Raw genomic sequence first — 23089 nt, 5'->3', positions numbered from 1 at the left:
TTTTTTGTTTGTTTGTTTTTTGTTCATTACATATTATGGGTGGTAACAATGTTTGTTGTTTGATCATATCACTTTGCACTTGCCTTTAAAGTTTGTCCTTCCACTTAACGTCAGACTTTTCTGACTTTTTTACAGAATGGACGTGTGTCTTTCATTGGACACCAACTGGGTGGCGTGCCCTTCTCGCCCAACAGCCGTGACCAGCAGGTCAAGTTTGCCCGTGCGGTCCAGATCACCTACTACCTCCGTAACCACGGACCTGTGGTGCAGGACGCCATCGCAGAGCGTTGGGAGAACGAGTTCTGCGCTATGGTGAACAGGCTATCCATGGCTGAGCCACCGCATGCTACTGACCAGATCCACATCCAGTCTCTCACCTCCTTCAGCCTCTGGCGGGACTTCCACCAGACTGGGATACTGGCCAAAGGGGAAGTCCTGGTCAGCCTTGTTCTGGTGCTCCTGGCTGCCACCATCTCTAGCTCCATGCGGGATTGCCTGAGGGGGAAGCCTTTCCTTGGCCTTCTGGGGGTGCTGACCATTTGCATCGCCAATGTGACGGCTGCAGGGATTTTCTTCATATCTGATGGAAAGTTCAACTCCACCTTGCTGGGGATCCCATTCTTTGCCATGGGTGAGTGGGAGCACTGGGTCTGCTTGTCTTAATCTTTGAATAAATTATTATCAGAGACTTGCAGGCTGCTTGGAGAAGAGATTAGCAGAATCAGCTCATGGCAGCTCATTGTATAGAATGTTACATAATATTTACAAACGTGTGTTTGTGTGTGTCTGAACACACTTTATGAAAGGGACATTCATGGAATGTGTATTTACCAAGAACAATAGATAGCTGATAATGGGGGAAGATGCCGGACAGACCCAGTAGACCCAACGTGTAGTGAGGGTTTTCTGGGAACACCTGGCAGAAAAACCTATCAGAAAGATCAACTCACACCTCTGGGAGAGTTTTAACCGCATCCCAGCTGACGTGGGGGACATTGAGTCAGAGTGGGCCATGTTCCGCGCCTCAGTTGTTGAAGTGGCTGCCTTGAGCTGTGGCCGCCAGGTTGTTGATGCTTCACCACAGGTTAGGGAGGCTGTCAATCTGAAAAGGGAGTCCTATCGGGCCTTGGTGGCTGGTGGGACTTTGGAGGGAGCTGAAGAGTACCTGAGGGCCCAGCGGTCCTCAGCCTTGGCTGTTGCTGAGGCTACAATTATGATGATACATCACATCACATGCTGAAGTGTCCCTGGGCAAGACACTGAACCCCTCATTGCCTCCGATGTGTGTCCCATCAGTGTATGAATGTGATAAAGCACTGACTAGTCTTTGTGTAGATCTAGTAGAGTGCTGTATGAATAGGTAAATGAGGCACAGATTGTGTTGTAAAGCGCTTTGAGTATCTTGATGAGATAGAAAGGCACTATATAAGTACAGTCCTCTTACCATTTACAACATTATCTGTATTTAAACGAAAGTTGAAACAAAGTTTATAGATTTTTAACACATATATTTATTGTTTATTTTTTTGTATTATTATTTTAACATTTTGGGACAATTTCAATTATTATGAGCTATAATCTATTGTATTTGTGCATGTTTATGTGTGTTTACAGCAAGATGTAAGCTTATGAAGCTTTTATGGTTTTCTTTTTTTAGTAGGGGATGTAAGCCCATTCAGAATATTATGACCTCTCTTGCACATTTTGTTTTCATCTTTTCCTTCATGTGCATAGTTTATTTTTTGTGCAAACAATAAAATTAATAAATACGATAAAATAAATAAATAAATAGCAAAAGAGGCTATAACTCAGCCATTTTTTAAATAATGAGCTGAGATTTGCTATGGTAGTAGCCAAGAGCAATCCCTAACAAGAACTGAATTCTACTTTAAAATTCAAGATGGCTGCTACAGCTCATACTCAAATGGCTACAACTATTAACTCAATTTAAAAACTTAAAGCTATTTTTTGTGTGGTAGAAGCTGAGAACTATCTTCAAAATGTTCCCTGAATCATGTTGATTCATACAGCAAGAGTATTAGGGCCACCCTAAGAAAAAAAAAATACGACAAAAAAGTCATAAAATTACGAGAATAAAGTTGTATGAGAATAAAGTTGAAATATTACGAGAATAAACTTGTAATATTACAGGAATAAAGCCGTAATATTATCAGAACTCTGACATTAAAAAAGTCATCTTACAACTGCGGTAAAATGATGAATGTTGAGCATCTTGTTAAGTTATATTTGGTATTGGTTTTACAAATAAGGAACTAATCTGTTAGCACATAAGCAAGTCTGCTGAAAAACAACAAAACCTCTTTGAATGGCAGGCAGTCGCCTTGCAGTCGTCCACTGCCAGAAAGCTCCTCTTCCACAAAACAAGCAATATCTTCCAAATCCATGTGGTTCTTTCTTCGAAACAGACATACAGTAGTCATTTGCACAATCATTTCAAAGTTCTGATACTGATAATAATCTGATGCTAACGTGCTAACAGATTAAGTATTTCCTTATTTGTAAAACCAATACCAAAGTATAATTTAACAAGATACCCAACATTCATCATTTTACCGCAGCTGTAAGACTGCTTTTTCGTGTTGGAGTTCTGATAATATTACAAATTTATTCTGGTAATATTACAAGTTTATTCTGGTAATATTACGAGTTTATTCTCGTAAAATTTTGACTATTCTTCTATGACTTTATTCTATTAATATTTTGACTTTATTCTCCAACGACTTTATTCTCCTACGACTTTATTCTCGTAATATTTTGACTTTATTCTCCTACGACTTTATTCTTGTAATATTACAACTTTATTCTCGTAATACTATGACTTTATTCTTGTAATTTTATGACTTTTTTTCTCGTAATACATATATTTTTTCTTAGCGTGGCCCTAATACTCCGTTGTAGATTCAAGATGAGAGAAGTAAAAAAAATGTGCACCAGGACGCAGGTCTGTTTTTAAGTTTCTCTGGGAACTCTACTACCGGTAGTTTTCAAGATGTCTTTAGACAATAAACAGCATACATTGACAGAATGGTGAGAGAAGCGGAGCTCTGTAGATTTTTAGCTAGCATGTCTGTATTGTGTGCCGCTAACTTAGTGCTACGTCAGTACTGGCAGTTGTTGAAGGGTGGGGGTGTGGGTGAAGGACTATTTCAGTAGGCGGTGCACTCGGTTCTGTTGACAGGGCGGGCAGGGGCACCCTTGTGTAACAGTAGGGGAAACACTGTTTGCAATAAAACGGGTTTTTTTTTTGTATTCTAACACTGGTTCGTCTTTGTTTTAATTTGTGGCGACAAAAAACATTTTAAGTAGTGCTAATTAATAATTATTATATCTAACAGACAGAAAAGGAAACACAGATGTTGTTAACCAACAAAGTCCATACCCAAAACATATCGTGATATATATTGTTATCGCCACCCTTCACAATACATATCGTGATATGAATTTTATGCCATATCGTACATTCCTAGTTTTGGGTATAAAACTTAATAGGAATTTTTTTTAAAGCATAGGGTGTCCTTTTGCTATCATATATTTTGAATTAAAAAAATTCCACTACTAGGTCCAGAGAGTTTTTAAATAATAAACAAATCAAGTATTAGGCTTCTTGCTTGTAGTGCAAAACAGTGCAAAATATATAAAATGTAGTTTTAGCCATATGTTTTGAACAAAAGAATATGTTGTTAACCAAACAGTTTCCAGTCTTCTCTTTTAGGAAATAAACGGCAACAGAGCAGCATTTTACACTGAAACACTTCACCCTCCAACCCTCTAGTGGGCGCCTCCTTCTGCTTTAATGGAGAGCTGACACAAAATGAGTCTGTGGCTTTGACCAGAGGGTCTCGCAGTAAAATCACACAACACAGCGTTCTTTTCACAGATCAGAGATAAAGCTGACCAACACTTACTTTAACAATTGACGGAAAAAAAAAAAAAAAACTTTCGACAGAACACAGCGTTTTGCGCATGCGTCAGAAGACGGCAACAATTTTTTTTTTTTTTTTTTTTTTTTTATTAGAACAATACAAACACAAAAAGACATACAAAGACAGTCACAATGACAACTTCACAATCAACAAACTCTTCAGAAAATATACATACAAAAAACCTCCCCAACAATATCCCGAGCGAAACCACAACATCTTAGTGCATTCTAAAAACTATTAACAACAAATTATAGGCGAGTAATCAGGGATAGAAAAATAATATTAACATCACAATAAAATAAAAACAAAAATAAAATAAAAACGTGGGGTTTATACCAACTTAAATTCTGATATTATTGAGAAAAGTTTGACTGCTGGGGCTGTATTAATTTTTTTCAAAGATTTACAAAATAATAATAAATCATTTTTTAATGCTTTTACAGCTGGAAGACATTTTGTAAAACGACATTTATGAATGTAAAATTTTGCAAACAGTATAATATTATTAATCAAATATTCAACTTTTTTATTCCTTATTGAAATTCCAAATTTTATTCCATTCCAGGAAAATGATTCAACTTGGAGAGATTTAGATATCACCCAGTTATATATTTCTTTCCAAAGATTATTTACAATTTCACACTCATAGAACAAATGTTCTGTTGATTCCGATAATGATTTACAAAAACGACACTCCTCCATTTCAAATTTAAAAATTCTTTTAATGAATTCCTGTGAAGGGTAAATATCATCTAGAATTTTAAAGTGGATTTCTTTAAATTTAGGAGGGATTGGAAATTTCAAAAATTTAGTTCTAACTGAACAAATTTCTTGTTTGTTAAAATTTTTTAAGTAACATGTTCTTTTAGAGGACCCAGGGTATATTTCTTCAATTAGGAGTTTTCTCAAAACCAGGTTATTGCACTTTTTATCTACAAAGTTTATGTTATTAATTATTATTTTATGTAATCTAGGGATTGGAGTCTGATCTAAATTATTCTTGATTAAATGAATCATAGCCCTTGGCGAAGACGGCAACACTACGGCAATCCGGCCGTAGTTAGCTTGTAGCTTCGCTACTTAGCTCTCGAAGAAAATACTTTAACGCCACTTGCGCACAGTTTTCAACTCAAAAAAAGTAACGATTAAAACGGACAGCTCTGATTTTACACTTGAACACCACTTATGCACAGTTTTCAACAAAAAAAAAAGTAACTATTAAACTGACAACTTTGATTTTACATCAGACACAGCATTACTGCGGTTAGCCGGTAGAAGACCGATCTCTATCGTAGGCTAAATTTCTATCGTTTCTACCGTATACCGTATATATCGCGCATTCCTATCAGCCGGTCAAGAGGGTTCTACAGGACCCTGTCATTTTGTTGAAACTCTTTGCCAAGTCAGGTACCACTTCATGTCTTTGGACCTGTTTTATATGAAGCGGCCTCTCTGGTGTCCCGTGTGCCTATCTGATGTGACGCCAGTGCGTCAGCCAATTATCGCTGAGCTAAGCTTGCTTTTTTTCTGAGTATGTGATGGCTTGTAAAAGTATGAAACAGTCAGGAAAAAGAAGATGAGGAAGAGAGTAATGGACGACATACATGAGAAAATAAGTTTCTACCACTTGTTTAACATTCTAGATCAAGCTCACACTCCATTGTTGTTGTAAGGACTAAGTTCTTATGACAGTCTTTAGAACAGTTTGCTCCAAAAGAACTTAATATTGTGGGAGAGCTTCAGGTCAACTCTTTGTTATAGCACTGCTTCAGTTCATTAAGGTTTGTCAGAATTTATTTTAACATACATAGCTCTCCTTAGGCCCCATCAAAGCCTTTTGAAAGGTTTGATATCTGGATTTTATCAGAACCATTGCAACACCTTAATTATTTTTTTTCTGCTGTAGATTAGCTGCTGTGTTTGGGCTCATTGTCCTGTTGCATCATGACCTAGTTTGATCTAAGCCTCAGCTGTTTAACCGATGGCCTCACTTTGGCTTCCAAACAAGTTCATGGTCTACTAAATGACTGCAAGGGGCTTTACTGCCATGTATTTTTTGTTTTAGAAAAAGCTAGTTGACCTAAAAAAGTCATAATTGTTGACATGTTTTTATTATTAAGATTCAACTTGTCTGCTGGATTCCTTAGATAGAGAACTTTACTAATTGGCTTTTATGTGTGTGAATGTTTCTGTAAAGTGCCCTGTGACAACTTTGTTGTGATTTGGTGCTATATAAATAAACTGAATTGAATTATTTAGTTTTATTTTTGTCCTGTTTTCTTAATTTCTTTGATCATCAGAGTTATTAGTCTGCATGATCCTGTTTGTTCCTCCTATGCCAATTTCTGCTGCTTACCTTCTACTGCATGCTAGATCTTATTGCAACCATTCAAACATCTAATTGTTGGGAACATTCAGGAGATGATTGCTATGATTTGTGGGTCATGTGCCATTCATAGTTTTTGAAATAATACGCTTTATTAAAACTCATCCATCCATCCATTATCTTTTACCCGCTTCTTCCATTTTGGGTCACAGGGGTCGCCGGTGCCCATGTCCAGCAATCACTGTGCGAGGGGCGAAGTACAACCTGGACAGGTCACAAGTCCATCACAGGGACACATAGAGACAAACAACCATTCACTCTCTCACTCACACCTAGAGACAATTTAGAGTTACCAGTCAGCCTAACATGCATGTTTTTGGTCTGTGGGAGGAAACCGGAGTACCTGAAGAAAACCCACGCATGCACGGAGAGAACATGCAAACTCCACCCAGAAAGGCCTCCGGACCTGGGTTTGAACCAAGGACCTGCTCGCTGAGAGGCAGCGGCTCTACCACTTGGGCCACCATGTTGCCCTTATTAAAACTCAATTAGGATAAATTACAAAGTTTCAGCAGCTTGGATTTGGTCCAACATTGCCCCTTTCTGACAACTTTTTAATGAAAGTTCTGCAGACTTACAGACCATTAAGCAGCCTACAAAGTTCCACTGATCACAGAACTATGAGTTATTTTAAAATATATAAATTTCATTGTTGTACAAACGAGCTTGCTCCAGTGCAAACAAAGCTTACAGCCTCAAAGTTTAGCATTATATACCAAAGATATGTCAAACTGGAGCAAGTACTACTACTAGAGCTACTACTTGTGGTACTACTCTTACTATAAGCAATAGTATTTTTAATAGCTCACAAGTGTTAAGGCTATCACTACATGATTCACCTATTTATGCTTTTTATACTGAACAAAAATATAACTGCAATAATTTTTTGTTTTCGCTCCCATCTTTCATGAGCTGAACTCAAAGATCTAAGACTTTTTCTATGTACACAAAAGGACTCGTTCTCTCAAGTGTTGCTATGAGATATGTATGTACAAACAGATCCACAAGCTTAACACAAAATTCACAAATGTATAAACAGTTTTTTAAATAAACATAGTTCAAATTGTATAAGTAGAAATATTCTGTACATACAAATTGTCATATACATATGCACATATCACCTGCTGCGGACAGCTCAGTCACCATGAGCATATGGGTCAGCTGCCTGTGAATGTGACTTTTGAGACTTTCATTCTGCTCCAGATTCAGAAAGGTAATGCTGTGTTCAAGGCTGGTGAAAAGCTGGGACATATGAGCCTTCCCAAAATTACTAGGTTATTGGGACATGACACATTTGAATCTTGGCATAGAAACTCCATCCATTATTTTTTACCCACTTCTTCCATTTTGGGTCACGGGTGTCGCCGGTGCCCATGTCCAGCAATCACTGTGCGAGGGGCGGGGTACACCCTGGACATCACAGGGACACATAGAGACAAACAACCATTCACTCTCTCACTCACACCTAGGGACAATTTAGAGTTACCAATCAGCCTAACATGCATGTTTTTGGTCTGTGGGATGAAACCGGAGTACCCGGAGAAAACCCACGCATGCATGGAGAGAACATGCAAACTCCACCCAGAAAGGCCTCCGGACCGGGATTTGAACAGGGGACCTGCTCGCTGAGAGGCAGCAGCTCTACCAGTTGCACCACCGTTCTGCCCGGCATAGAAACTAATAACCACTATATTGACCTATACAGTCCACAAAATTAGCACATTTTTCTTATTGTGGAAAAACTAACGGGGAAAAATATTTATATTTTTTTGCTTGAACTGTACAACTGAAATAAAATACTCAAAATATTTAAAAATATATTTGTATTTTGTTCCTCTGCAAAAAATGCCAATTGACAATTGGTATATGCAGCATATTCCCTTTTCCACCATTTGATTTGTGTACATTTGAAAGGGGGAGTGTGGTGCAGAGGTTAGAGAAGGTGGGCCTGGGATCGGAAGGTCACCGGTTCAAATCGCCAGACCGACAACATCAAAATGTGGGTGTGAAAAGTGAGACACCCACACCTGTCTCCAACCTCATTTGCCACACTCCAGGCCCTTGAGCAAGGCCCTTAACTCCCACATTTGCTCCCCTGAGCACCCAAGATAGTGACCCTCTGCTCCACACAGAGGGCTATGGTAGCTTGGTATTTTGTGGTTGAGTCAGGAAGGGCATCCGGCATAAAAACAATTACCAAGTCTTCATGTGAGTTAGTTTGCTGTGGCGACCCCTGAAGAAGGGAGCAGCCAAAAGGAAAAAAAAAAAGATTTGTGTACATTTGAGCTATCCAGCCATTCATCCATTATCTTCTGCTTCTTCCAAAGTCGGGTCGCGGGGGCAGCAGCTTGAGCAAGGAGGCCCAGGCGTCTCTTTCCACAGTCACCACGCAGCTATTCTGGGAGGACTCGAAGGCGTTCAAGTTCAAGTCAATTTTATTGTCATTCACATCACATGTGGTACATGAGGTGGAACGAAATTATGTACTCAGGGTCCCAGTTACATCCAACAATAGCAAAAATATAAGATGTAAAAAGAAACAGTATACAATAATCTAAGATATAAGCTAAACAAACACCAAACGGTACGCTGAAAGATCTAAGATGTAGGCTAAACAAAAAAGGTACGCTAAAAGATCTAAGATATACGCTAAAAACTTAATGTAAAACAATACGGCGTAACAACAGCAGCCCGAACATGAATCTGTGATGAGCAGATGAGTATGAATGAATGCAGCAGCATGAGATAGTCAGCAGCATGGATAATCAGCATCACAGATGTCACATATCACCAATTAATGTGGCATTACAGTGATTTTTTTTCCCTTACAGTGATTATCCTGGTTAGGGATTTATGAGTCCAACAGCTGTTAGAAGCTGTTCCTTGGTCTAGTGGTTCTACACTTAATGCTCAGGTGCACACCCAAGTATTTGTAACTGGAGACCACTTCCACCGCAGATCCTCCTATGTTCAGAGGGGGTGGGGGGTAGGTGTGTTTGCTCCGTCTGAAATCCAAGACCATCTCCTTTGTCTTCTACACATTTATGTGAAGGTTGTTCTTCCTGCACTAGCTCTCCAGGTGTTCCACCTCTTGCCTGTAGCCAGCATCACATTGTTTGTGATGCATCCAACCACTGCTTTATCATCTGCAAACTTTACAATATGACAGCCTGGATGGGAAGGTGCACAGTCTTATGTGAGCAGAGTGAACAGGAGGGTGCTCAACATACAGCCCTGAGGGGAGCCAGTGCTGAGGGTTAAGGTGGAGGAGCATCCACCTTAACAATATCCACCATGCCTGGAGGTTCAGGCATCCTTACCAGATGCCTGAACCATCTCAACTGGCTCCTCTCGATGTCGAGGAGTTGCAGTTCTACTCTGAGTTTCTCCTGGATAACTAAACTTTTCACCCTATCTAAGGGAGAGTCCAGCTACTCTGCGAAGGAAACTAATTTCAACCAAGTTAGGAGTCATCAGGACTCTGTACCACAGAGCAGACAGCATCCCCACTAACTCAGGAGCCAGGCAGAAGGAGAAATCCCACACAAGACAGGCTCTAGAGCAATGTGGATATCCTAACTAGGCCTCCCTGAAAGCAGAGAAGAAACCCAAACAGGACTCCAGTCAGCCATCAGTTGAAAAGGAGGAACCCAGACCCAGACCAGTGGTCATTCCGTATGTTTTGGGAGTATCAGAGAAACTGAGACGTTTATTTTCTAAACATAACGTCCCAGTGGCTTTTAAACCCCAAAATACATTACGGCAAAGACTGGTTCATCCCAAAGATCCAGTCCCCCGGCACAAACAGAGTAATGTTGTGTATGCTGTTCAGTGTCAGGAGGGCTGTGATCAGTCTTACATCGGGGAAACTAAACAGCCACTGGCCAAAAGGATGGCCCAGCACAGAAGAGCAACACCATCAGGCCAGGACTCTGCAGTCTACACTCATCTCCAGGCCAGTGGTCACTCTTTCAGGGATGAAGATGTTCACATCCTGGATAGAGAGGAACGATAGTTTGAGAGAGGAGTAAATGAGGCCATCTTTGTGAAAAGAAATCGTCCATCATTAAACAGGGGTGGAGGCCTACATGTTCAACTGTCCCCCTCTTACAATGCTGTTATTGCTAGTATCACTCAGCCTCCTGTGAATAGTAAACATCCAACAGTGTGCTAATGATCCATTGTTAGGTCGATGGTCCTTCTTGATCATGTGAGCAGCTGGTTTTGGTTGTCAGCAGCAAAACTGGTTGATCCACTCTGAGAAGGTGCTATTTATAAGACTGAGCTGAATACAGCACCTCAGACTGAGGAAGTCTTTTGGATGAAAGACGAAACGTTTCTACATTTTTTTGTTGTTTTGCTTTGTTTTGTTTTTTGAATGTCCAGAGGACCAGATTTAACTTTTTTAGATTTTTCTACTTGGATTATTGAGCATGCATCAGGATATCATTTCAACCTTCTGTATCTGCAATCTTGTTCTTTTGGTCACTACCCATAGTTTGTGGCCATAGGTGAAGGTAGGAACTTCAACTGACTGATAAACAGAGAATTTCGCCTTACAGCTCAGCTCCCTCTCATCTCAACGGACCGGCACAGAGTCCACAATACTGCAGATGCTAAACCAATCCGTCTGTGAATTTCACTCTCCATTCTTCCCTAACTTGTGACCAAAACCCAAAGATACTTGAACCCTCCACTTGAGGCAGAAACTCACCTTTGACCCAAAGATAGTAATCCACCCTTTTTCGACGAAGGGCCTCAGATTTGGATGTGCTAATTCTCATCCCAGCTGCTTCACATTCAGCTGTGAATCACTTCAGTGAGAACTGAAGATCACAGCACAATGATGCCAACTGGACCACATCATCTGCAAATAGCGGAGAAGTCCATAAAATTATGCTTAAAATCAGTCACAATGGGCAGACCTGATGAAGTCCAGTTCCCACCCTCGCACTGCTTGTATAGAGACCAAACAGCCCATAGAAACATGCCCCCAATTCCATAATTGCGAAGCCCCCCCCCCCCCCCCCCGCCCCACAGTGTACCCCAAGAAACATGGTTGAACGCCTTCTCCAAGTCCACAAATCACATGTAGACTGGATGGGCAAAATCCCATCACCCCTCGAGGACCTAGTGAGGCTAAAGACGTGGTCCAGTGTTCCACAGCCAGGAGGGAAACTTCATTGTTTCACCTGGATCCGAGGTTCAACCAACGATCGGACTCGCTTCTCTAGTACTCCTGAATAGACCTTACCAGGGAGGCTAAGCAGAGTGATTCCCCTATAATTGGAGCACACCCTCCAGTCCCCCTTTTTGAAGAAGGTAACCATCAACTCAGTCTGCCAATCCAGTGACTCTGCCCCCAATGTCCATGTGATGTTACAAAGGCATGTCAACCAAGACAGCCCCACAACATCTCTTATGGTAATCAGGGCAGATCTTGTCCATTCCCGGATCCCTGCTGCCATGGAGCTTTTTAACTGCCTCAGAGACCTTAGCCACGGTTATGGACAGACCAACCCCCACATGCCGGTGGGATTGAGAAGGTCAGAGAAGTATTCCTTCCACCCGCTGATGACATCACTGGCTGAGGTAAACAGCGCCCCACCTTCACTGAACATAGTGTTGGTAAAGCATATCTTACTTCTTCTCAGCCACCTGATGATATGCCAGAATCACCTCTGAGACAACCAAGAGTCTCTATCCAAAGCTTCACTGAACTCTACCCATATCCAAGCATTTGCCTTCGCAACAGCCAAGGCTGCAGACCACTTGGCCCTCCAGTACTCCTCAGCTGCCTCCGGAGTCCCACCAGCCAACAAGGCCCAATAGGACTCCTTCTTTAGTTGATAGCCTCCTTAACCTGGAGTGTCCACCACCGAGTTCAAGGGTGGCCACCACGAGAAGCACTGGCAACCTTGTGGCCGCAGCTCAAGGCAGCCACCTCAACAATTGAGGAGCAGAACATGGCCCACTCGGACTCGATGCTCCTACCTCAGCTGGGAAGCAGGTAAAGCTCTCCCGGAAGTGTGAGTTGAAGATCTTTCTAACGGGTTCTTCTGCCTGGTGTTCCCAACAAATCCTTACTACACATTTGTAACTACTGTGTCTGTCCGACATCTTCTTCTGCCATATGATCCAAATCGCTACCAGGTGGTGACCAGTTAACAACTCAGCTCCCCTGTTCAAGCAAGTGTCCTAAACAAATGGCCAAAAATCAGGTAACACAACTACAAAGTCAATCATCTTTCTACAACCTAGGGCGTCCTGGTGCCGAGTTCACTTATGGACACCCTCATGTTCGAACATGGTGGTTGTGATAGACAAACCATGAATAGCACATAATAATAATAATAATGCATTTTATTTGTTAGCGCCTTTCAAGACATCCAAGGACACGTCACAACATTAAAAACAAAGAATAAAACAATACAAAATGGCTTTAAAAACACTAAACCAAGAAGAAAAAAACAGAAAAATAAAGTGAGAAGGAAGTGAACAAATTAGTTTTGAGTTGTGATTTGAAGGTCTGAAGGGAGTCAGTATTGCGGATGTCTGGGGGAAGAGCGTTCCAGAGTTGGGAAGCAGAGTGAGAAAAGGTTCTGTGTCCCATGGTGCTGAGGCAGACGAGAGGCACGTTGAGGTGGATAGAAGAGGAAGAACGAAGGGCGCGTGAATGGGTGATAACGTGCAGAAGATCGGACAGATAGGGAGGGGCGAGGTTATGGATTGCCTTGAATGTGTACAGCAGGATTTTAAATTGAATTCTGAAAGTGACTGGAAGCCAGTGAAGTTGCTGTAAAACTGGAGTGATGTGGTGAAATGAGGGGGTTTTGGTAACGATGTGGGCAGCTGAATTTTGAACTATTTGAAGCTTACGGAGTAATTTTTGCAGCAGACCAAATAGGAGAGAGATGCATTAATCAATTCGAGAAATGACCAAGCTATGGACCAGGATGGATGCAGAGTACGGGGAGAGGGATGGACGGAGACGGTTGATGTTTCGAAGGTGGAAGTATGCAGTCCGGGTAATATTATTGATGTGAGAGTGAAAAGAAAGAGTGCTGTCCAGAATAACACCCAGACTCTTAACATGAGGGGAGGGAGAAGCCATGGAGCTGTCAATGGTGAGGGAAAAATTGTTCACTTTAGATATGGTGGATTTAGTGCAGATGAGTAGAAACTCAGTTTTTTCACTGTTTAATTTAAGGAAGTTAGATGTAAACCAGGATTTAATTTCAGCTAAGCAGGAAGTGAGGGAGGAAGGAGGAAGTGAAGAATTAGGTGCGGTGGATAAGAAGAGCTGGGTGTCATCGGCAAAACAATGAAAGTGAATGTTAAATTTACGGAAGATATTACCAAGTGGGAGAAGGTAGATGATGAAAAGAAGGGGCCCCAGGACAGAGCCTTGGGGCACACCTGAAGTGACAGGGGAGGAGTGGAATCTGAATGATTTAAGTTGGATGAACTTAAGTCCAACAAAAGAACACTGCTCGTGTTCAGATCGGAGAGGCCATTCCTCTCATTCCCGTCCCTCCAGGTCACACTATCATTACCCATATAAGCACTGAATTCCCCCCAGTCGTATAAAGGAGTCCCCAACTGGTGCACCTTCCTTCTCCAAGAAGGCTGGATACTCTGAACTGTCGTTTGGCACGTAGGCTCGAACAACTGTCAGAGCCTGATCCCCCACCCGAAGGTGCAGGGAAGCTACCCTCTCATCTACCGGGGAAAACTCCAACATGCAGGGACCAAGTCGAGGGGCTAAAAGTAGACACACCAGCTTGGCGTCTGTCACCATGGGCAAGGTCCAATTCCTTTCAAGGAGATTGGTTCTGGAGCCTATGTTATGCACCAAGTTGAGCCCATCTATATCTAGTCGGTACCTCTCAACCTCACTCACAAGCTCAGACTCCTTCCCTGCCAGAGAAGTCACATTCCATGTCCCAAGAGCCAGCTTTGGTAAATCAGGGTCAGAGCACCAAGGCCCCTGCCTTCAGCCACTTCCCATGGCATCATGCAAGGAGGAGTACGTTTGAACTAATTATGCATTTTTAAATGTGGTAGCATGTGTGACTCGCTGTATGCATTTGTAAAACGTATATTATGCTTGTAGGTCTTACTCAGTGGTGGAGAAAGTACTCAAAAACTGTACTTAAGTAAAAGTACAAATAAACAGACAAAAATGTACTCTAGTAAAAGTAGAAGTACCACATTAACATTTTTACTTAAGTAAAAGTAAATAAGTACTTGCTTTTAAAATACTTAAAATATTAAAAGTAAAAGTACTTGCTGAATGTATTACCTAATGCAATGGTCTACAATATCGTTAAGTGTACCTACCATATGTATATTTTCTGTAATACATTAATAGTGTTGAGCCAGTTTATTGAACAATGCTGCAGATAATACATGTTTTTATTGTGTTTACTCTGTGACACAGTTCACAATTGGACTTGTGATTCTGTGCATCAGAATTTCAGGGATGACATGCAGAGTTAAATATCATTAATCAAAATAAGAAAGGTGAATGATTTTGCCTTTGAAAGTTTCTATTTAACACAAAGCAAAACCAATGTGTAATTTTAACTGCAGAAAACACATTTAAGTAAAAGTTGTCTGTCTGGGAACAAAAGGAGCATTAGACACAACTAGCAAAGGTATAGGCACTGATCATTTCCACTGATATTTCAACTCCAGTTTGTCATCAACTCTAGTTAAAATACTGTCTATTCAACCTTGTAATGGGTCAATATTGAACAATATTTTAACTTCCTGACACCATTTTAAAAACTTGGACCCGAATGTTGAGCCATTTGGAGACATCTCTTGTCTCCTAACATCCCATGAACTGACACATTTAAGACTCTTTTGCAGTGGAATACATTTTGGGTGTGTTAGCGGTGCTGTGGGTGCACCCAGCTCAGTGACATATATACTAGAATATATGTCAATGGCCCAGCTCTTCTTGAAGGCGGGCCTAAGTTTACCTGCCCACTTTGCAGTGATTAAGTGGACCAACTCCCCACTCGCCATTGGTTACTATCAAAATAACGAACAAATCAAAAAGCCGCAGCATGAATGTAACTTGTAACTCAACACATTATAGAAATGTAATGTAGTAGAAAGTACAGATACTTCATGTAAAATGTAGTGGAGTAAAAGTATAAAGTACCCACATTTAACTCTAAAGTAAAGTACAGATACATAAAAAATGTACTTAAGTACAGTAGCGAAGTATTTGTACTTAGTTACATCCCACCACTGGTCTTACTCTTCACATACAAATCTTGTTTGCTTGTTTGACTATTAGGATTATTTATCTCCATACTCATCTGCATTTACAAGCACTGCAAGGAGGAATACAGAGGAAAACTCAAATATAAACTGAAGATATGCTTAAAATAAAGCTGCAGACTAAATTTTGCAGTCCTTGTCAAAACAGTATAAGTGGACTTTTTATTTTTTCTGATTGTGGACTTAAAATAAAAACAGCGTTCAGGTTTCTTTTTACTTGGTTCTATCAGATCATGAAAATGTAAATCATAGAAGCACAGCATCATTCCATCAGTTCACAAAGCTGTTTTGTTCTATTCAATGTTTTGTTTTGTTTTTTTTATGAAAAAGTATATCTCTTTCTGTTCTTTGCTGCATCAGTCTGAGTGTGTGATGTTTGCTGTTGGAGTTGCTGCATGGTTTACAAGCTGTTTTCTTTTTTCCACTGTGATATTTTAACAGATGGACATTTCCTTATTCTGTGAGACCAAGATAAATAGTGACAGTCAACTTTTGCAGCCTGATGGTGAAAAGCCTTCTAGGAATTCCTGCCCATGTCTAGAAGTTGTTATGTATGACTGAAGATCAATCTGTGGAAGTTGTGGCCATCAGTGGCTGCAGGTGATGCCTGGATGACACCTCTTGGGTCATTATTGAGGCTCGCACAGAAGAATCATAAATCCAATCTTTACACCTACAAATAGCACTCTTTCCTAATCTGATAGAACCCAGGGGATGCCTTGAATAACAAACCCAAATTAAATTTGAGTGTTTATCAACAATTTCAAACTGCTTAAAAATCTTTGGTTTTAAAATAAAACTAACGTTTGTGAGATTTCATCAGAAGTGTAAGTATTACTGCAGATTAAATGAACCTTGTTGAATTGGACTGAATTGAATGCTTTTTACTTTAATTGAAAATTAGGTCTGAAGCTAGGAAAAAAAAAAATATATATATATATATATATATATATATATTTTTTTTTTTTTTTTTTTGCCTTGCCTGAAGTTTTTCCTGCATTATACGATGCGTACCGTACTTTCTGGTTTATAAGCTGCAAAGTTTTTAACAGATTTTGAACTCTGCAACTTATACAATTCTGCAGCTAATTTATGTTTTTTTTTTTTTGTTGTTGTTTGTTTTGTTTTTGACGAGCTAACGAGCTTTGTGCTGCCAAAACCATTTAGCATCGTCACACTCGGCACTCACGTAGCTGCCCAAAACACATCTCTCTTGTGGGGTGGGTCTTTGTGACTCAGTGAGACTACCTGTACAAATAAAGATTAAAACAAAATAACATCTGACCAATGAAATTACCGAACAGGTCACAGTCGAACAAATGAAATGGGGAGGGGAGGAGAGAATGGGGGGGGGGGGATCCATTCACAGAGCATGTGAGTCTCACATGCTCACAGAGCAACTTTTACTCTGCGAGTAGGACAGCTTGAGGAATATGAAGATGGAGATCAGTGACTTCCTGGTAAGATACTGTAGTTTTTTTAACCAGCTGTGTTACCGGCGCTGTTCAGAAAAAAAAAAAAAAAACATTTACTGCACGTATTTGAGTATGTTACGTATGTATTGTAGCATTCTGCTGTGGTTGACTGCTGGTCACATGGTCTCAGGGAGGGATTATGGGTAAAATTTATGTGCATTGTTAATCATTTCAGTTAGCTGTTTAGCATTTTTTTCAATGATTAGTCTGTTCTTGTTAGCCTAGTTAGTGTTCATTATGTGTTAGTTTGTGTTGGGTCATTCAGTAAAGTAACTATGAGTGAAGGAGGTTGTTGTCATGAAGGCGTGTGGGGTTCACTCTGTGTGTGTTGAACAGTAAAATAAAGTCTATAAAACATTATCTGGTGGTTGATACTTGATCTACAACAAGAGCTGCACATCTCCCTCAGTAGCTGCTGCCTCTCATGTTACAACGTGAACACCCGTGGATTATACACAAGCACAGTTTATATATGTACAAAATGTATTTGTTTATTCTTTTTTAATTTCGTGTGTGTGGCTTATATTCAAGTGTGCTCTATAATCTGGAAATTACAGTAACCCTTCTGAAAATGGCATGAAGAAGACTGAAAACTCTAGGAAATTGTGAATCCACATGGGCGTATCAGCCAGATGTAATTTTGAGAAGTAGGCAGAAGTGATTTGCAGAAAATACTTTAATGTGATGATGTTATAGCTAAAATAGGTCTGAAAACTCTTTAGGGTGCCTGCATTCTTACAGTCCTGAACAAATAAACCTGTGTGTGTGTGTGTGGGGGGGGGGGGGTGTTTGTCAAACACATTGTCCCACAGAGAGACAGTTTTCAGTAGTTCTGCAGTTCCTCCTCATTATGTAAAAAGTATTGATGTTCACATTACTGCCAGGCTCTGTGGTGCAGGAGTTAGCTGACCTCACGTAAATGTAATCAGCATTCGGATCAGTCCGCTCACGACAAAACAAGATGGTGGCTGGTAGATTTATTCAAACGTAAACATAAAAATGTCACATGTAGCAGAAACAAAATGAGAGTAACTAGCTTGGCTAGATGAGGCACATCTTCCTCAGACAAGTAAATCTTCAGGCTAATGCATCTAATGCAAACACACTTTTATTTACAGAACAACAGTAATTGTGATTTAGCAAATTTACACATTTTTATATGACCTGATTAAAGTTGCACTGTCTTTGGGTTGGCAGTTTATCTCTTAATTATTTAGATTTAAGATCTGAAACCTCAGCTGAAGGGTTCACATCTGTGTCACGGTGAATCAGGTCATACTGAACTGGTCCCCTTGTACAGGACTTTTTTTTTTGGTGGGATATTTTAGCCATTTGAATTGGGACTTAGTGTGAAAGCTATTAATATTAAATAGTGTATATAACCTATAGGCAGCTGTCAACCTTAATTTAAACTAGAACTAAGCAGCTATGACAGGGCTCCTATCCCTGCAACACAATTATCCTCAGAGTACCTGATGAACAACTGGCATGTATATTAATAGCTCAGAATCATGATGGCTGTTTGTGTCCACACACCAGGTTTGTGCCCCCCCACAAAAAAAAAAAAAAGCCAGCATTTTTCTTTAATTCTATGTTAGAAAAAAATGTTAAAATTTTACTAATCGTGCCACTCAGAAAGTATCAGGTAAAAAAAAGCAATTTACTGCTTATAGTCGAAAATATGCCAGTGAATATAATAAGGGGGCGGCACGATGGTGCAGTTGGTAGAGCTGCAGCTTCTCAGCTATAAGGTCACCGGATCGAATCCCGACCGGGAGCCATTCTGGGTGGAGTTTGCATGTTCTCTTTATGCATGCATGGGTTTTCTCCAGATACTCGTTTTCTCTCACAGACCAAAAACATGAATGTTACACTGATTGGTGACTCTAAATTGTCCCTAGGTGTAAGTGAGAGAGTTTGTCTCTATGTGTCCCTGTAATGGACTTGTGACCTGTCCAGGGTGTCCCGCCCTCTCACACAGTGATGGCTGGACATGGGCACCAGTGACCCCCACGACTCAAAAAAGGGAAGAAGCGGGTAAAAGATGATGAATGTTAAACTCGTCTGACTTTATTATATATTCTTTCATCATCTTTACCCACTTCTTCCCTTTTTTGGGTCGTGGGGGTCACTGGTGCCCATGTCCAGCCATCACTGTGTGAGAGGCGGGGTACACTCTGGACAGATGGAAGTAATTATTATATTTTTTTGTAATATTATGTTACCTTTCGCAGCACGGTGGTGCAACTGGTAGAGCTGCTGCCTCTCAGCGAGCAGGTCCCTGGTTCAAACCCCAGTCCAGGGGCCTTTCTGGGTGGAGTTTGCATGTTCTCTCCGTGCATGCGTGGGTTTTCTCCGAGTACTCCGGTTTCCTCCCACAGACCAAAAACATGCATGTTAGGCTGATTGGTAACTCTAAATTGTTCCTAGGTGTGAGTGAGAGAGTGAATGGTTGTTTGTCTCTATGTGGCACTGTGATGGACTTGCGACCCGTCCAGGGTGTACCCCGCCCCTCGCACAGTGTTTGCTGGACATGGGCACCGGTGACCCCCGTGACCCAAAATGGAATAAACGGGTAAAGAAAATGGATGGATGGATGGATGTTACCTTTCAAAAATGCATTGATATTTATGAGATATTTTACATCGCAGGCACTTTAAACTTTCAGATGAAACTTATTTTGTTGCAAGAAAATGTGCAGGAGCCTTTATGGGACAAAATTGCCTGAATAGTGATTGTTTTAGCAAAAATTCTTTTGAGTTCCCCAGTGTTCAACCCGGTTCTCACATGTCCTCATGTGAGTTTAGAACAGTGTTCTGCAGAGAGCGCATGTTGACGTGTTGGCTCCAGCTGTGTGACAGGCCTGCGCTGTTAACGGTGTCCTGAACAGCTGCACGCTCTCTCACCACGTGATGAATGTGTTTAGGGGCTTGGCCTGCCCCACAAGTTTTAGGGCGGTAATTTTGCTTAATGACCTAGAAGAGTTTTGTGGTGGGCCAGGGAAGGAAAAGAGGCCAAAGACACCCAGGACCTCTATTACTGAAGCTTTGTGTTCACTCTCTGAGACTGTAAGGCTTATTTCATTGAGCCCCCCCCCCCACACACACACACACACACTCTCCCCTCTGCAGCAGAAAATAGCCTCCTGGATAGACGATGACAAACTGCTCTCTTACAATCCATTTATAGTGGTACCAGCCCAGGGAGAGTCTTCAGAGTATGGCACCTCCTGCTTGCTCATCCTTTCACTTTAAGCTACAGCTTCTCTACCTCCTTTTAAGCATCCCTTATTTCTGAGTGGCTGCTCTGTCAACAGAACCCATGCAGCTTAAGTCACAGATTCACATGATCTAAGTTGATCCTTCATACGATAAACTTCCTTTGTTAGTTTTTGCAGTTATTCCTAATAACGTGAAAATATTTCCCTGAAATCAAAATGGAGGTGAATTAGTTGTTTCGTGCTGAACAATAAACTGTACAAATTGTCAAGGATGACAAATTAAAACTTCTTAGCAGCAAAAAAAAAAAAAAAAAAAAAAGGTTTGTAGGCTTAATCATCGAGGTAGATAACAAGAACAAAAGGTTAAATCATGTCATCTGGACCTTTTTTCTTGTTATCTACCTGGATGATTGAGTCTACAACCCTTTGTGGTTGTCCTCAGGCTGTTTCTGTGAGTAGCAGGTGGGCCACCTGACCTAAAACATTTGATTGTTGTACATGATGATTGATTGTTTTGGATGGGTTAAAAGTCTGTTTTTGAGCTTCCAACAGGAGGTTGGCTTGAAACACAGCGGTGAAGGCTACTTAAGGGACAGATCTGGTTGGCAGACCGTAGACTGAGGAAGTCCTCTGGATGGGGGATGAAACGTTTCTCCCTTAGACTGGTACAGATGACACGACTGAACCTTTTTTTGTTCTCCTTTGCAGCAGTTAAAGATAATGTGCTACTCGCAACCAGGTTTAAAGTTAATTTAATTTCCAACAACCTTTTCCAAGACCTCTAACCTCAAACCTGCAGTTTGACTCCCATCACCCTTTGGAGCACAAGTTAGGAGTCATCAGGACTCTGTATCACAGAGCAGACAGCGTCCCCACTAGCTCAGGAGCCAGGCAGAAGGAGAAATCCCACACAAGACAGGCTCTAGAGCAATGTGGATATCCTAACTGGGCCTTCCTGAAAGCAGAGAAGAAACCCAAACAGGACTCCAGTCAGCCATCAGGTGAAAAGGAGGAACCCAGACCCAGACCAGTGGTCATTCCGTATGTTGAGGGAGTATCAGAGAAACTGAGACGTTTATTTTCTAAACATAATGTCCCAGTGGCTTTTAAACCCCAAAATACATTACGGCAAAGACTGGTTCATCCCAAAGATCCAGTCCCCCGGCACAAACAGAGTAATGTTGTGTATGCTGTTCAGTGTCAGGAGGGCTGTGATCAGTCTTAAATCGGGGAAACAAAACAGCCCCTGGCCAAAAGGATGGCCCAGCACAGAAGATCAACATCATCAGGCCAGGACTCTGCGGTCTACACTCATCTCCAGGCCAGCGGTCACTCTTTCAGGGATGAAGATGTTCACATCCTGGACAGAGAGGAACGATAGTTTGAGAGAGGAGTAAAGGAGGCCATCTTTGTGAAAAGAAATCGTCCATTGTTAAACAGGGGTGGAGGCCTGTTCAATTGTCCCCCTCTTACAATGCTGTGATTGCTAGTATCACTCAGCCCTCAGTGAATAGTAAACAGCCATCAGTGTGCTAATGATCCATTGTTAGGCTGATGGTCCTTCTTGAGCATGTGATCAGCTGGTTTTGGTTGTCAGCAGCAAAACTGGTTGATCCACTCTGAGAAGGTGCTATTTAAGAGACTGAGCTGAATACAGCACCTCAGACTGAGGAAGTCTCTCGGATGAGAGACGAAACGTTTCTACATTTTTTTGTTGTTTTGCTTTGTTTTGTTTTTGTTTTGTCCTGTGTTTGGTGCATAAGCACAAACGACAGTCAGAACCCGTCCCCCCACACGTAGGCGGAGGGAGGCCACCCTCTCATTCACCAGAGTGAACCCCAACACACAGCCACCAAGATGGGGGGCAATAAGTATGCCCATTCCTGCTCGGCGCCTTTCACCAGGGGCAAATCCAGAGTGGAAGAGTGTCCAACCCCTCTCAAGGAAACTGGTTCCAGAGTCAGAGCCATGCGTAGAGGTGAGTCCGACTATTTCTAGCCGGAACCTCTCAACCTCACACACCAGCTCAGGCTCCTTCCCCACCAGTGAGGTGACATTCCACGTCCCAATAGCCAGCTTCTGTAGCCGAGGATCAGACCGCCAGAGTACCCGCCCTCGGCCACCACCCATCCCACATTGCACCCGACCCCTTTGGCCCCTCCCACAGGTGGTGGGAGGGGACCCACGTCTCCTCTTCGGGCTCAACCCGGCCGAGCTCCATGGGCAAAAGCCCGGCCACCAGGCGCTCGCCCGCGTGCCCCACCTCCAGGCCTGGCTCCAGAGTGGGGCCCTGGTGACTCAGGTCCGGGCGAGGGAACATCAAGTCCATTTGTTTTTCTCATCATAGGGGTCTTTGGGCTGCACTTTGTCTGGTCCATCACCTAGGATCTGTCTGCCTTGGGTGACCCTACAAGGGGTGTAAAGCCCCTGACAGCATAGCTCCTAGGATCATTGGGACACTCAAACACCTCCACCACGGTAAGGTGGCAGCCCAGGGAGGGGTCCAAGTAAACCTTAATATTTTTTTGTGCAAGATATTAAAAGGTTAGGTTACACTTTGTATAAGAATAGAGGTTGAGTGACAGATCCTGGTAAGTGGATGGAGGAAGTTTATCCACTACCAGGCACAATGACGAGGCCATGGGGTGGCCTTGGCCACCATATATCAGACTTCAGTCATACCAATCGTTTGAGGAAACTGTACTTTTAAACATTATAAAAAATATTAAGAAAAGTTTCTCAAACAGTAGAAGTATATAAGTGTATA

General features: G+C 41.6%; 1 protein-coding gene across 1 annotated transcript in view; it reads left to right on the top strand.

Annotated features, from left to right (window-relative positions):
- The window catches only part of ptchd4 (patched domain containing 4), a 73796-nt gene that overhangs the window by 43314 nt on the left and 7393 nt on the right, over nt 1-23089 (top strand). The window contains exon 2 of the mRNA XM_037685295.1: nt 136-631. Within this exon, the coding sequence (XP_037541223.1) occupies nt 136-631 (496 nt within the window). The remainder of the gene's footprint in view (nt 1-135; nt 632-23089) is intronic.

Source organism: Nematolebias whitei, chromosome 12 (genome assembly GCF_014905685.2).
Source record: "Nematolebias whitei isolate Nwh7 chromosome 12, NemWhi1, whole genome shotgun sequence".
Taxonomy (NCBI): Eukaryota; Metazoa; Chordata; class Actinopteri; order Cyprinodontiformes; family Rivulidae; genus Nematolebias; species Nematolebias whitei.
This window is presented reverse-complemented; position numbering and strand designations above follow the sequence as displayed.